Raw genomic sequence first — 15,670 nt, forward strand, 5'->3', positions numbered from 1 at the left:
CCAGGCCTCGCTCTATCTTACTTACTGTGACATTGATACCCATTTCACTGAAACATACGAAGCATTCGCCAAGTCATTACTGTCAAAGTCTCAGGCCAAAGGCTGAAACAGGCTGGTCGAAGACAGTCGATGGTTGAAGTGGGTGAACACATAGCCCCCTCTATATATATTGTACGCAATAGGTCTGTGCGTCAGCTGATTTGCCAAAACACAGACGCAGAAAGCAGTATCTCTTTGGTGTCATTGATGCCTGTAACTGGGACATTAGCATATTAGGCTGCTTTACACTCTAAAAGCTCTGTCTGATCATAGCCAACTGCGGTTATCCGTCAGTTAGTAGGATGTACTGAGAAACAAGGGAACGCAAACACTGAGCACTATAAAGGTGCCATTGAAGTGTAACACATAGACCCTTGTTGGTGTTAGAACACTGTTTCACCTGACCCGGGGACATCCATCACAAATATTGGCTATAAGTAACTATAGGGAAAGATGAAAGGACTTATTTGGACCTACAAATAAATAACTAATGGCACACAATCGAGACCACCATCATTCCCTTGTAGTAACTCTCAAAAGTTAGAGACCAAAGCAAGTTATTTATTTTCCTTTTATTATTGTCACAAAAAGTGTCTGTAATAAATAATACATGTCAGCATTGTGTTGTAAGCCTTCATCTTAATAATTGTGAGATTTACACTCAACATTACAATTACAAGTTGGAGATACATTAAGTGCAGGATTCTTTAGCAGAATCAAAATATCAAAGCCCTATCTAAACAAGCACATTAACACTTGGCGAACATACATGCTTGTTTTGACTCAGCCTACACCATTAAAACAGGTTCTTGGTAAATCATATTTCAAAAAATAAATACATGAGATCTCCCGAAGCCTGGCATTTCATATCTGCTGGTCAGCTTGTGGCTTCATCTGACAGTGCTGGAACCATCACACAGTGCACATTGCATGCAAACATGCAGAAACATTAACTGTGACGCCTCTGAAACAATGCTGGCAGCCAATATGGTAATTGCAATGTTGTCCATGGATGACTGCAAAGCAAGCCTTTATCTTGCCTACGAAAATGCTCCGAACACAACAACACAAATGCTACAGTTAGAATATTAAAATGTTATTAAGTTGTCTGCATACCGATATGAAAGGACATTATGATTTATTTTGAAGGGTGCTGAGAAGTACAGTGGAAAGGTTTGTGCAAACTGTCAGAGAATTGCAAGAATAAGGGTTAAAACAAAAGGTTAACAAAAGCATTAAGTATTCTAAACAAACATTCAGGTTTGTTAAAGGTTTACATGCTATATAACAATAGTTGAAACAATAGTTGACCTGTTTCGGCCTCATGTGATTTGCAACCTTCTCCTTTTCAGGGGCAACTGAATCCAAAAACATATTAACCTTTTGGATTCCTCCAACCAATATATTATTTACAGTTGCTTTAGTGGTAGGTTTATTTACTACATATGAGCGCATATGTAAAGGTTGGTACTCCAAGATCTTGTAAAGTCATCAAGCCAACAGAGTCAACAATGGCACTTCTCGATTAAACAGTGCCAAGAATTGCCCAAAATTGTGATGTAAACCTTGAAGGAGAACCTTCCTTCGAGCGATCTCTAAAAAATATTTATACGTCAGCATCTGGAGGCTTTTCAAAGCTTGATAATATTAGTTCTAACGTTCGACCCTTAACTATTGTGAAAACCAATCTTCCCTAATCACAGATGCAAAAGTGTCCTCCTCACATTTCTTCCTCACGTGCTCTCATTGTCTTTGTTCTGAATTATATTTCTGAGTGCCGGATTACAGTAACTGATCTTGTCCTAATCAGGTATATTGTCCTCACATTTACATAATACCCATTACTTAGCCTTCATGTGCATTAAGTTTACAGTTCAACATTCTTCTTTTCTGCTCCCATTTCTGAATGTAATATCATTCCCCACAATCGCTTGGGTAATTTTTCTTGTAGATTAATGCATGCCGCTTGGCTTTCAGGTCCATATTCTATTCAATCCAGGTTTTAGAGATAATATTGATGTCAATAGTTCTATGCACGTTTCTTGGCTCAAAACAAGTTCTACCCTTTAAATAAATTTTCCATTGATTGTTTTGGCTTGCTCTTAGCTAAGGAGAACAACAGAATCACTCCTTCCAGGTGGACGTGTGTTACAAAAGCAAGTTAAAGAATATGAGGAAATGTTCCTATGAGTTGCAAAGAAGCCTGATTGACAAGGAACACAAAAAAGTGCTACATCTATAAACACATCACATGTTATCCTTTGGTAGCAGGTTTGTTAAAGTTCTGTAACTTTGCAGCAGGTGTCGCGCTTCCAATGGCATGTTCTGCATATTTCCTTATGAAGGATTCACTGCCATCTGTTGGAACTTCATGAAGCGGTGGGCAGCAGTGACCACATAAAAGTGTTTCTAGGAAACAAAGAAAGAAAAGGTGAGTCCTTAACAAATGTTTCTAAATAGTACTATGAAAGTTAAATGCTTATAAAAGTTGTGCAGTAAGATATTGAAGAGATTCCTGATCTGATATGAATTGCTCTTCCTCCCTGGCTCAACTGGGCTGGCAGACTTGGTCAAATGTTGACTCCTCTACCCACTCTCCCAGGCTCATTCATGCTAGCTGCATCTCAGGGAGCATCGGGCAAGGTAACAATCACTGGTTCTGATTCATCCTGACGCCTGGACCACCCCACGCTTCTCAGTCCTTTGTGCTCTTCTTTGCTTAGCTACTGATCAGTTCTCAAACAAACCTGACAAGATAGGTTCTGAGGTGGTGCTGCTTCGGCACACAGCAGCCTGCAGTCCCTGGGAATGCCAGTTGGACCCCCAACGAGGCTGCCTCTGCCTGAAGTGCTACTGCAAATGGATGTCCCATGGGTCAAAAGCCGCTCTCAATAGGTTCCAGCCACAATTTAACTGAGGTGTTCCTGCGGTACTGGGCTGGGGTTGCATGACAAGGCCTGAGAAGGATTGGTTGAATTGCTTTCACAGGATAAACAAAATAGACATGTCTGGTACTAGCAGGCCTATACATTTGGAATGGATAACATAAGTCACCAATGTTTTTCAAGAAGGTGCAGCTGATGACTTCAATGCCCAGCACTGTGCAAGTGGGAAGGGAATGACACGGAGCCCTTGCACCATACTTAAAAGTAAAAATACGATGTGCTGGGCTTTCTGTCTCTCTAGCATTGGAGGAATCAGCAAGCAGGGAGTGCAAAAGCATAGACTTTCCTACTCAGAATCTGCCACAGAATGTTGTGTGGCGGGGTACTCATGGAGAGTTGTCCAACCATGTAGGCGATATTTATTATCCCCCAATAGCTAATGAGTACAGCATGTCAATCATTTCTCCCAATATGGCAGCAATATTCACTTCACGCCACATTGGCATCATCCAGTGTGTGCATGTGATCTGTGCCTGGATACTGCAAGCAATGCCTCCTTCTAACAAGAGTACCATTGCACAGCACAGGCAAACATCACTTCACATTAAAAAGTGATGTTGTAGATGGTTTATTGGCCAATTTGCTGACGTAATTGTTGTCCTCACTGAATCCCCCAAAATGTGATTACTGTCAATGTCATGCTACGAAAGAATTTGGTAGTGTACTTGAGTATAAAATGCTTTAAAAAAAAAATTAGGTTGGCACAACTCCACCTACAATAGATCATATTAGGATGATGTCGGAGTGGATTCATGTGGGCATCTTTTTCACAGATTTCAATCAAATTTTTTATATCAATTATAGGGAAATTCAATCATCCGTCTCTTAGATGCGCGCACTTTTTCATGAAACTCAAATGTTTCTTCGCAAAATATCATCAGAATTTTCAAAAAATATTCAGACTTTCTCAAATTATTCGTGAATTTATTCATTCATCAAAAGAACTTCATTGACCATTATATTCATTGGTTCAATTGCTATTGACTTCATCAACAACGCTAGTTTAACACACACAATGCATTTCGGTTCATTTGCCGACCCTTCATCAGGGGTATGTGGGATAAATACAGAAAACCAAATGATCAAATGTCTAACTGAATGTACGCATAATCATTCATTTAAACATTACATTGATATTATGTTCCCCTATATATCAAACAGCAAACTACAGAAATCACTAAAAATAAAACGACATATCGGCTGAATTTGAACATGTGTAAAGAACAGTGCCCATTCACAGTCATCAGTGACAACAAAATTATCTAATGTTGTACGCGCTAGCGTATCAAGCATATTAAGCATTTACACTGCATTTTCTAACCGTGCATTTAAGTTATCCAAAAATGGGCATTGGCTAGTAAATATTCTAACCATCAGTTTACCAGAAAGCTTCATATCATACTGACCCGCCCTTAAACATGTACCTCATAATGCCTAATACACTATAACCAAACAAATGTATCGCTACCTTTAAATGAAGCAACCTCATGAGCAAGATTAAAAACATGTGAGTCTCCGTGATTGACAGGCAACACAGTACCTGATGTGCTGTACGTGAGCATTACGGGCAAAGGTATATGTGTAAAAATTACACGTTTATCACCCCATCCTGGATTTCCCTGGATGTCTAGTTCACAAAAATGTATCGGTTTGCTAGGTTTCCTTAGATTCCGGCAGAGCTAGGGTCCAAAATACACAGCTAGCCACATTGCAAAAAATGGGTCAGTTTTCCCTGTAAAAATGTGATGTGTCATTGTTGCGTATTAGGCCCTTTCCTGTTGCGTGCACTAGACCTACCAACACAAGTGAGGTGCCATTTTTATTGGGAGACTTAGGGGAATACAGTATAGTAGAACAAGTGTTATTACCAATTATTTTTATTTGCATTTCTGTCTTCCAAATGTAAGACAATTTGTAAAAAAGAAGTAATTTAAGAAAAAATGCCCTCTAATTCACAAGCTTGTATGGGTACCCATCATTTTGGAGATGTGTAAATAACGACTGCTTCTAAACTCTATATTTTTTTCCCATTTCAGAAATACATATGTTTCCTTGGTACCTTTTTTCACACTTTATATTTTACCAAATGAATTGCTATATACCCATTACCCAATGAAAAGCTATTGCAAAACGCAGCTCAGTTACTGGCTCTGGGTACCTTGGGTTCTTGGTGAACTTACAAGTCCTATATATACCCGCAACCAGAAGGTTCCAGCGAATGAAACTGTATATTGCTTTCAAAACTCTGCCATACTTAGGAGAAGTTACAAGTGAAAATGTTGGAACAAATGGCTGTTTTTCCAACTCAATCTTATTTTTTTTATTTCAATTGTTAGTTTCTATAGAAAAACCTTGAAGGATCTAGACAAATGACCCTTGGCTGAATTCAGACTTTTCAGAACTCTATAGTTCTCCGGCATCCATTATTGCTTTCATACCCATTTCTACCACTAACTGGAAGGAGGTTGAAAGCACAAAAAAAAGGAAAAATAGGCTATGCCCCAGTAAAATTCCCAAACTGTGTAATCAAGCATTTGCAATGCAATAGGTCTCGCATTCACGCAAGTTTAAGCTATTGGCATTGTAAATGACATTGCCTTTTATTTATGTTTTAAAATCCAAAACATAAATAAAAGTCATTGACATTTAAAATACTAATAGTTTAAACTCTTGCAAATGCAAGACCTATTGCATTGCAATAAAGGGCCTTCTTGACAGCTTGTTATCAATGGAGGAGACCGGCCTGCGATGTCTTCAAAGTAGTGATAAATGGTGCAGTGAAAAAGATGTGGAAGTGTTGTAAATTACACAGACACAAAGTGTGAAGTGAGAGTTACATATGATCCGAGCTATAAACACTAAAAAAGCACTCCAACATCTTTCACTCTGTGATTACACTGTCAGGACTCAGGAAGAAGAGTGGGAGAGGGGTAGGGGGCTATTTCCTGCCCTCTTTGTGATTTGAGTGTGGAGTGTGGCATTGCGCAATGTCATTGCTTCATTTGGCCTACTAAAAAATGCTCCATCTGGCTTCACCTCCTGGTGCAGGGCGGGGTGTGCTTGATGGCAGGCATGGAGGGATGGTCTCAGCTGCAGCTCTGCCTCGTACAGTGCCCCTGCTATTACTAGTGAGTTTGAGAAGCTGAGATCGTGATATTGGTATTGGTGGTGGTGGTATTGGAATTGCTGGTGGTTGTAGCAGTGGTGGTGGGATTGGTGGTGGTGGTGGTACCTGTATTAGTGGTGGTGGTACTAGGGTTGGTGTTGGTATTGAAGGTGGTGGTATTGGTGGTGAGGGTATTGGTGGTGGGGGTTTTGGGTGGTATACGTATTGATGGTGGTGGTGTTGGTGGTATTATTGGTGGTATTGGTGATGGTATTGGTGGTGGTATTGGTGGCAGTGGTGGTATTAGTGGTGGTATTGGCAGTGGTATTGGTGGTGGTGTCAACCTCAGCCCAATAGCAGACGATTATGTGCTACCTGGAATTCACATTACTTTATTCGCTAATCATTTCTAAATCCATTTTACTTGGGGGGTTGAAACAGACACGAGATAATTCTGTGTTAAAGGTTTTAAAATACCCTTTTCAGGGAAAAAACAGACACTTTCTTCTGCAGCACTTTTTTCCCATTTTCCCCCCAAAAATGCTGTATTTTGGCAAATTTCTTGGCCCCCTTCGGGGTAATCCACTAACCCTGGGTACCTTTAGAATCCTCAATATGTTGGAAGAAAAGGATGCAAATTTGGCGTGGATACCTTATGTGGACAAAAAGTTACAGGGGTCTAAGTGCAAACGATCCCAACTTGTCAAAAAAAGGCTTAGCATGGGGGGGTGGGGGGGGGGGGGGAGGCCTAGCAGCAAAGGGATTAATATAAACTAAGAAAACACTTAGAAAAATGTAAAATTCTGTTACAAAATATTTCATTAGGAGGATCATAAAGTGATTGTAATACGGCTGAGGGGATAGATAACTGTAAAAATATTGGCCTCAGCCATTTTTACCAACATAATAGCAAAGTACGACAGATAAATATTACATGGGTAATATCTTGAGAACAATTTTTGCACAGGTTGCAGATCGCTGATGAACTGTACCAATTAGCCAAGAGGGGATTTAATGGAAGCATACCCTGCCTCAACAGTAGTCAAAAACTGTGCACTCAATGCGGCAGATCCCACAAAAAATATAAGCCTGTGCTTTGTTTATCAAACAGGAATAAATGGCTGGATGGTAACCCTTCTTTGAAATACAGGCCTACCTGCCTTATAAACGCTTAAGGACCAGGTGGCCTGTTTCAAAGTAGCTTTTAATTGGTGTGGTATCAAAGTAAAAACCAAAGACTAGTCTAATTGCAACAAATCTATTGCAATCATAAAATTTGTAGAGATGAATGATTTTTCTTTTAGACCATCTAAACATTTTTTTACAACCAGGACCTGAGTGTACCATGGTCGCTCTTTGCTGGACCCACAGCCCAACGCATTACCCCTGTGAGGCCCTGTACCCAGGTGCTTCTCAGTCCAAATTCAAACCCAAGGGCAGCCACAGAAGATGCTGGATTAACTGAAACTAGGCTTCTAAGAATTGAACCTTTCATTGTGTTTAAAAAGCCTCATTTTGATTAGTCGAATTTTATGTGTATAAGCTGCTGGAGGATCGAAAGGTAACCTCCCATTCACTATGGCACAATCGACCTTTCTCAGCCCAGCCACTAACATTTTCCCTCTTTTATTAATTCTTATTTTGGCGGGGGGGAAAAGAGCTTGTGGTATCCACATGGCTTCCTCTTTTTCTTTCTCCCGTAATCAATCTAAAGTAAAATTAGATATCTGTATATATGTAGCGGAAACTCCTTATCACATGATTTTTTAATATAGGAAAATACCTCACTTAAAAGAAAATTATATGAGGCGTTCTCCGATTTACATCAAAATTAGATAAAGTTACTGCCAAAAATAGGTTACTCGGATCTTTATAACATTCATGTCCCCATTGAATCTTGTTAGACAGTATACATGCCACTCCCTCCCATTGCATGATCCCTCCCTGAAGATGTTGATTCACAATCCATCAGTCATTTCACCCGCCCACCAGGTCTCTTGGAGACACAGCACACGTGCCTCTTAAGAGCTCAAGTAATTTAACATCTCCAATCACAATATGATTTTTTGCTCATTTCTAATAGCAGGGATATTGCAGGTGCTTACTATGAGACAAAACCAGGTACATTATGATACTTGATTTAACATTGAAGGAAAGATGTGAGAATTCAAGGTACACCACACCTAAATAATGTATTAATATATTTACATTACAAATGTTAATGAAAAGGGTGAATGGCAGGAAGGAGATCAAACTCAATACAGTAGGAAACAATGTCAAACAACATAGGGGCTGATTTCGATCCGGGTCGGAAGGGCACCGAACGCGATCCGGCTGGAAAAACTACGAGCTGTACGCTTGTTTTCCGTCTGACTCGTACAGCTGAACGAGCGAGCAAGTACGATGCGAGCTACGTGAAATTCACTGACCGGGTCGTTTTCCGGGTCTGGACCACTCCGTACGTCTCAGCCGTAAGCTTACCATGCCGTGCAATGGATGCGATTTACGACCGAGCCAGTACGATGCACGCGTCGGACAGCCGGTTCGAGCTGAAGTTTCCGGCTCACAAAACATCTGGGACATTGTCTTTTGGGGTACGCGTCGGACCCCCTGTCACCCGCAGCCTTATGACTCGGACACAGGGGGATAACCAGGGGTCTCTCTAACACAAGCAAGTACAGTGTGGATGGCACCGATGCGTACCCACTGTAGGGAGCGCCTGTGTGCGAGCCATACCCATGTACGCGCCGTACAACCGGCTCCCATTGACTTCTATGGGAGTCTGACCGAACCGAGTCTGGCAGCATGCGGCCACATCGTACTCGCGCGGTCGGACTGCAGCAGTCCAGCTCGGTCGGAAAACACTCCGGATCCGGCTCGGTGGGAGAGCTTTCTGACGCGGATCGGAATCCGCCCCATAGTGTTAAAACCATAGCCCCTTGCTATGTCAACAATATACTGTCCATTATCACTAATAATAGCAAACTCTGGAACAATTCCAAAACAAAAAGTAAAATTATATGCATGTACAAAGCAGTTGTTAAGGTTAGACAATGTTCACAAACAACAGGTAATTTAATCACTGACTGACTAGGATCAATACACTGGAATGGGAGATCACAGGCCTTCCATCAAAATTGAGTGACATTGTTACAAACCAGGAACGGTAGCTGTTTGTGGCCTAATCTTTGCAAACACCTTAAACAATATAGAAACAACCTGATTAATTGGCAAACAACACATAGTGTACCTGGTAACCAGCAAATAACCCAGGATTGTCACAGCTTTCTAAAAGTGGGTTTTCTGATCCATGGGGCAGTTAATTGTCTTTGGCATATTTTGCTACCTGGGGTTTAGTGAGTCAGGGACAGCTGCTCCTCACATATGCCTCTCTCCAGCCAGCAAGCTAGTGAGCCAACAAGGTGCTGGACCAAAACATAAACTGCAAACCCAATCACCCCACTCTCTTGTAGCCGTAGATTTCTTAGGCAGCCCTTCTCTAGTCTTTGGTGAGGTTTAGGGGGTATTCAAGGCACTTTACCTGTATCTCTGGGATCCTTGGACTAGCGGGGGCTCCCAAGCATACATGGATAGCTGCTGCACCAGGAAAGGCTAGCCGAGTTTCAGAGGTGGTCTGAAGAATTGTGCCTAGCCATTAGGGTAGGGGCACCACTCAGCTTCACATTGTGGAAGTGTCAACCTGAGCAGTGTCCACATAGCTCCTGGTCCAAAGGTATTCAACAAGGTGCAGAAAGATACATCTCATGTGTCCAGGTCCAGGCAGTTGGAAAATAACCCACTGCAGGTTAGAGTCAGTGTATTCTCCAGCTTCATCAGTTAAGATGGGGCACAGTTTTACTACTCAGAGAGGAGTCTGGGAATGTCCTCTCCCTAGAAGGCAATAAAATAGTCACTGCCTATGAGTAGAAAGCCAATTGCACTTGCCTGGGTGATGCTCTGGCAGACAATCCCGCAAACAACGAATTAGCAAAAGAACAAGTGGGGGAATGGGCAAAACCCATCCTCCATCTTGCAACAGCCACTCTCACAAAAGTAAACCTTTATTAATAGATACAGGTAACCATTAATACTAAGCAGCACTGGTGCTACTCCCTTGAGATTTCGGAGACTAATTACGAGACTTCTCTCTCAGGGTACACCAAAAAATTCCCCTAAGGAGCATCGCATCCATTTTCAGTTTGATGGTCCCTATAGGAGTAGGCTTCCATCAGCTGTGGCCAATAAGCAAAACGACCGGATATTTTGCAGGGACGAAAAAATAATGAAGCAGTCAGTTGCACAGTCTGTCATGAATGTTCGTCGTTACGCTAAAATAATGGATTTGCCAAAAAGAAAAGTCTTGAATTTCGTACTTTAAACAGTTACTTTGAAGTCTATCTGCGACAGGCTGTTGAATGCCAAAACATATTTAATCCATGTGTCTGTATTTGACACACTCATGGGAGCCCTGTGAAGGCGGCTGGCGCTTTTTTCACTGTAGGAAGAGATGATTAGAGCTCAGTTCGAGCAACCTGGGCAGACGAAAGCACTTAAGACTTTAATTTGTCAAACCTCAAAGTAAAAACCTGTCAGCAAAAGCGGCATATAGAAGGGAGAATTTAAATGTATAATTCGGAAAGCGAAGGAAGAAACTTCTTGCTGAACAAAAGAGTCACATAATGAGATGTTATGTTTTAATTGTCGCGTTATAAAACCCGATCTTTCTTTTTGACTCCATTTATTTTTTTAGTAAAACTTTTGAGTAGGCACACGCGGTTGAATTTAGTTTTTCTAATAAAGTATGAAAAGCAAAGCCTAAATGCACAGCAAGCAGTCTCTGTAGATGGTAGAAACCATGTAAAACATATGAGGCACATGCACACATACCTACACCCCCCTCCGCGCCCCCTCCCCATTTCTAAAATGTTATTTAAATTCTGCATTTTATTAGTGGTTTGCAACGCTGTGAATGTCTGCACCTCGCAACTGTGCAATCCCTTTTAAACTTCTCTATGTTCACGAACAGGAAAGATGGCAACGTTAAAAAAAGGAGCAATAAATGGGCCCTGCGCTAGAGTGAGAACATTATCTCGGTTGAGAAGGGCTGCGAGCATGCCACTCAGCAGCCTTAGTGTGCTTTCCTGTGGAGCCACACACCTGTCCAGAAGTCCCAGGCTAAGACTAACAACAGCAGGGACAGGAGATGATTCAGCTGGACAGCTGTGGCTGGTGTGATTCCAGCTTTCCCTCAGGGTTAGACCATCTCTGGTGGGTTACACGACTGCACGGAATGGGTTCAGGTAAAAGTAAATCAACAACTCTTTGGGAGTCTGTGAACTTTGCACTTCTTTGTAAAGCTCCAAATTCTCCAACTATGTCCAACATCAAGATCATAAGGTTTTCCTGACCCTAATTTTGAGACTCGAGTTCAGTGAGTTATACTTGTGTTTAGAGACTGCCATGTACAAAGATTATAAGATAACTACCTTCTAAAATGTACATGCCTAGGGAAGGCTACTCCACATAACTTATGAGAGAGTACACTTTTCGGGGGAGAAGTAAGGTGAGTCATACTAACTGGAGCGCATCTTCCATTAGTGTAGTTGGTACGGGGCACTGAGGTTTAGTTATATGTGCGAGGGACACAACCGTTGTTTCAGTGTGCGTGGTGGGATCTGGGTCTTCATGCTGCTGGCCTCTGTGTCCAATCATACTGGCATTCCTTCTTCCTTCTCCTGCCCGAGCGACTCAGCGTGGGACATCAGTCAATCAGAATTCCACTTACTCTGTCACACCAAGTGCCACTGTGGTTAGTGGGATCCTCATTTTTGGAACTCTGATGACAGCCAGGGTAAGACTTCAGCCAATCACAAAGCTGTTTACTCTGTCACACAGAAAGCAGGGTTGTGATTTGCCCCTGCTCCACTCCCTCATTCAGTAAAATGCATGTGAGATCTGCAGAGCAGTAGGAGTGGCTGCATCTCCACTTACTGTATTTGATTAACAGGCTAGAATATGGTGAACGCTGTCATGGGTCCCCCTGAGGAGGGTTCTTTTGACACTGGGACGCAGGCAAGGATAGTCACTAGGAAGGGGTATATTTTGTGGGACCTAGTCCTGCATGGGCCAGGAAAAGGTTCTCTTGATGACCATGTCCAGGGATGGAAGGGTAATCTTTTGAGTTTTCCAGATAGAAGGGCAAATTAACTAGTGATAGGAAAGATAAGAAGCTGATCTGGAGGGGTTCACGAGGTGGAGAAAGAGAGAACGAGGACCTTGTCATTGGGAGCTATGATGGAGTATGCAGGAAAGACGGGGGAGCTAAATTCCGAGGATAGGGCTGGCGGGTGTCATATCCCAGCTTTTAGCTAGTAAATCTATTTGTCCTGGTAGGGCTGTTAGGGAAAAGGTTTATGTGGGACAGGCAGTCCTGCAAGGTAGTGGAAATTACAGTGGATAATGCATTTGGGGAGTTTGATTATGAGTTACAGAGAAGGGGGAGGAGCAATGAACTTGGTGTTTGATTATCATGGGGTATACAAGGCGATGTGTGAGCACCTAATAATTGAACCCTCTCATGTGGTAGTAGAGTCTATTTATATAAGGTCAGGCGTAGAAATGTAAAGCTAAACATGGGCATTTGTTTGCTTTACCTGGGCAGGTGTTTGGACATATGAATATGACGCAGGCCACATAGACAATATCTGTCCAGGTAGGACAGTAGAAAGGATAGAACTGAAACGCTAGTTGATATTTTATGAATAGTCAATGTATGCGGAAACTTAAGCTGATTATATAAAATTTAAAAGCTCTAACTTTACAACACATTCAGTGTATTTACTGTAAATGACAAGCTGATATTTTGGGACAAATCATGTGTACCCGCAATTAGAGTGGTTCATGCTGATTTGACAAGATTATTTTTGATGCTGCGCAATCTTTTACATGGACCTGGTGGAACTTTCAGGCTGTTTTGATGGATACTTCACGGTGTATGTCGATGAAGTTCAAGATACCGGGAGATGGCTTTTTATTATTTTATACATGCTGTACTTGCTATTTCGGGGCTTACCCTGAGGGTGGGTGGAATCTAAGAGGTGGGACTACCATTTGAATTTGTAACATCTGTATTTGCTACGCATTATGTGACAATTTGTTGCCTTTATATGGTGAGGTAAGTGTAGCTTTCCATTTTCATGGACATGGAATATACTGGCTTTATGAAAAGGAACACACTAATTCTAGTAGATAACATCATGATGCTTGGTTTGTGAAGACACTAAATCTGGAAGAACCAACATTGATAGGAAATCCTAGAGATGCATGGTATTTATTATATGGATTTTCGTGCCTCTTGGTGAATTAGCACAAATTATAAGTTTTCAAAAAAGCGTATCAACGGTGCTTAAAGGTGTGGAGAACCACCAGACTCCACAGACAACAGGCCAACGCCCTATATCAAATATACTTCACTCCCAAGCACACGTTATGTTTTTTTCAATGGTTTCCCTATTTCACATAAGACACAAAATTTTCAAAGCATAATATACACAGTCTTTATGGTCCTTTCTTTTCAGGCTTTTATTCTTTTAGTTTCAGCCACAGCCAACACGTGTTTCCTCGCTATTGGGGCGTAATCCCGCGACTTCATCAAGGCTGTATAAAACATAAACATACAGAATTCCTCTGTATTCAATTTTCCAAACACAGCCTGATTATACACTGCACTTACTGTACATTTAATATACCTTAGTGATCAAAGTATTAACATCAAGAAAATTTAGCACAAGGCGTGTTCAATCGGTTTAACAATTCCTTAGTATAAATGTACAAGAACCTCAAAAGAGGAGGTGAATATTAACCCGAAGGCGATGGAGAGAATGCAGAAAACGCAACAATTATTTAATCAAAAGTGAGTTCCACCTTATTGCCCAATACTGATATAGAAATAATCCGGGATGTGCCTGGTCGAATAACTGCAGTCTAACAGTCTAAGAAAACAAATCGAGCGTAGATGAGTATTCAAGTCCCTGAGCCCCATATGACCCATGCCAAGTGGCATAGTGATTCACAACAATTCCAAACACCATAACCCAAATGTGTTTGTCAAACATATACCTATATCTTTCAAGGTGTCGAGATCTGTAATCAAATTAGATATATACAATATAAGTTCAAAACCAACCACTCTTCCTCGATATCCAGATTTATTACAAATCACAGTCCGTCTTTAAATAATGAAATAGCACCTACTATAAATGTGGTGATACTTCTAAACCACATTGGGGTTCCAAATTAGTATCCCGTAATTTCCAGTAAAGCCGTCTTGTTGTAAATATCCTGCGTATCCATCGTAGATTTCTGCAAGCCATATGTAATAAAAGTTAGCTCTATTCTATAAACGATGTTTATAATACACCCCCCTATTTGTATACATGTTATATTCTCACACCCCAAATCCCAATAATCTATGCCTGCAAATTGTCCGCCAGACCGAGTGCTCTATATATGTTCTAAATCCAGTCACCCGCTGTATTCCGGATTCTCATTGATGCTATAAATTAATCGCATAGCAGAATATCAGCTGTTTAACTATTACTATCAAAGATCAAGTTTGTCAAATCCACTCCCAAGTGCCATCGATAATTATAAATATTAATGACGCAAAAATAACCGTCTGGTTGCACTTGTAGCATAATATATGCTCTCCTTTAAACGTTCCAAACACGGGTCCTATATCATATACACAATTATGCCTCCCCAAGTGCTCGAATGTTGTAGGATCTCGTTACCTTTTAATCAAGCAGAGTACATCCTCCCATATCGTGTCCTGACTTCTTTCGAGTGCGAAACGAAGTATACACATAGGGGGATGTATTATGAACATTGTTTATAGAATAGAGCTAACTTTTATTACATATGGCTTGCAGAAATCTACAAAGGATACGCAGGATATTTACAACAAGACGGCTTTATTGGAAATTACGCGATACTAATTTGGAACCCCAATGTGGGTTGGAAGTATCACCACATTTATAGTAGGTGCTATTTCATTATTTAAAGACGGACTGTGATTTGTAATGAATCTGGATATTGAGGAAGAGTGGTTGGTTTTGAACTTATATTGTATATATCTAATTTGATTACAGATCTCAGCACTGTGAAAGATATAGGTATATGTTTGACAAACACATTTGGGTTATGGTGTTTGGAATTGTTGTGAATCACTATGCCACTTGGCATGGGTCATATGGGGCTCAGGGACTTGAATACTCATCTACGCTCGATTTGTTTTCTTAGACTGTTAGACTGTAGTTAGGCCACCTGGCACATCAGAGATTATTTCTATATCAGTATTGGGCAATAAGGTGGAACTCACTTTTGATTAAATAATTGTTGCGTTTTCTGCATTCTCTCCATCGCCTTCGGGTTAATATTCACCTCCTCTTTTGAGGTTCTTGTACATTTATACTAAGGAATTGTTAAATCGATTGAACACGCCTTGTACTAAGTTTTCTTGATGTTAATACTTTGATCACTAAGGTATATTAAATGTACAATAAGTTCTGTGTATAATCAG

The 15,670-nt window shown here is 41.0% G+C and overlaps 1 protein-coding gene across 4 annotated transcripts in view; it reads right to left on the minus strand.

Moving 5' to 3' along the window:
* Nucleotides 1–579: 579 nt before the first annotated feature.
* MYLK3 (myosin light chain kinase 3) overlaps nucleotides 580–15,670 on the minus strand; it is a 709,471-nt gene continuing 694,380 nt past the window's right edge. For all 4 annotated transcript variants that reach the window (XM_086945117.1, XM_086945116.1, XM_086945114.1 and 1 more), the window contains exon 13: nucleotides 580–2,448. In XM_086945117.1, the coding sequence (XP_086801243.1) occupies nucleotides 2,377–2,448 (72 nt within the window). In that variant the 3' untranslated portion in view covers nucleotides 580–2,376. The remainder of the gene's footprint in view (nucleotides 2,449–15,670) is intronic.

This window comes from Lissotriton vulgaris, chromosome 12 (assembly GCF_964263255.1).
Source record: "Lissotriton vulgaris chromosome 12, aLisVul1.2, whole genome shotgun sequence".
Lineage (NCBI taxonomy): Eukaryota > Metazoa > Chordata > Amphibia > Caudata > Salamandridae > Lissotriton > Lissotriton vulgaris.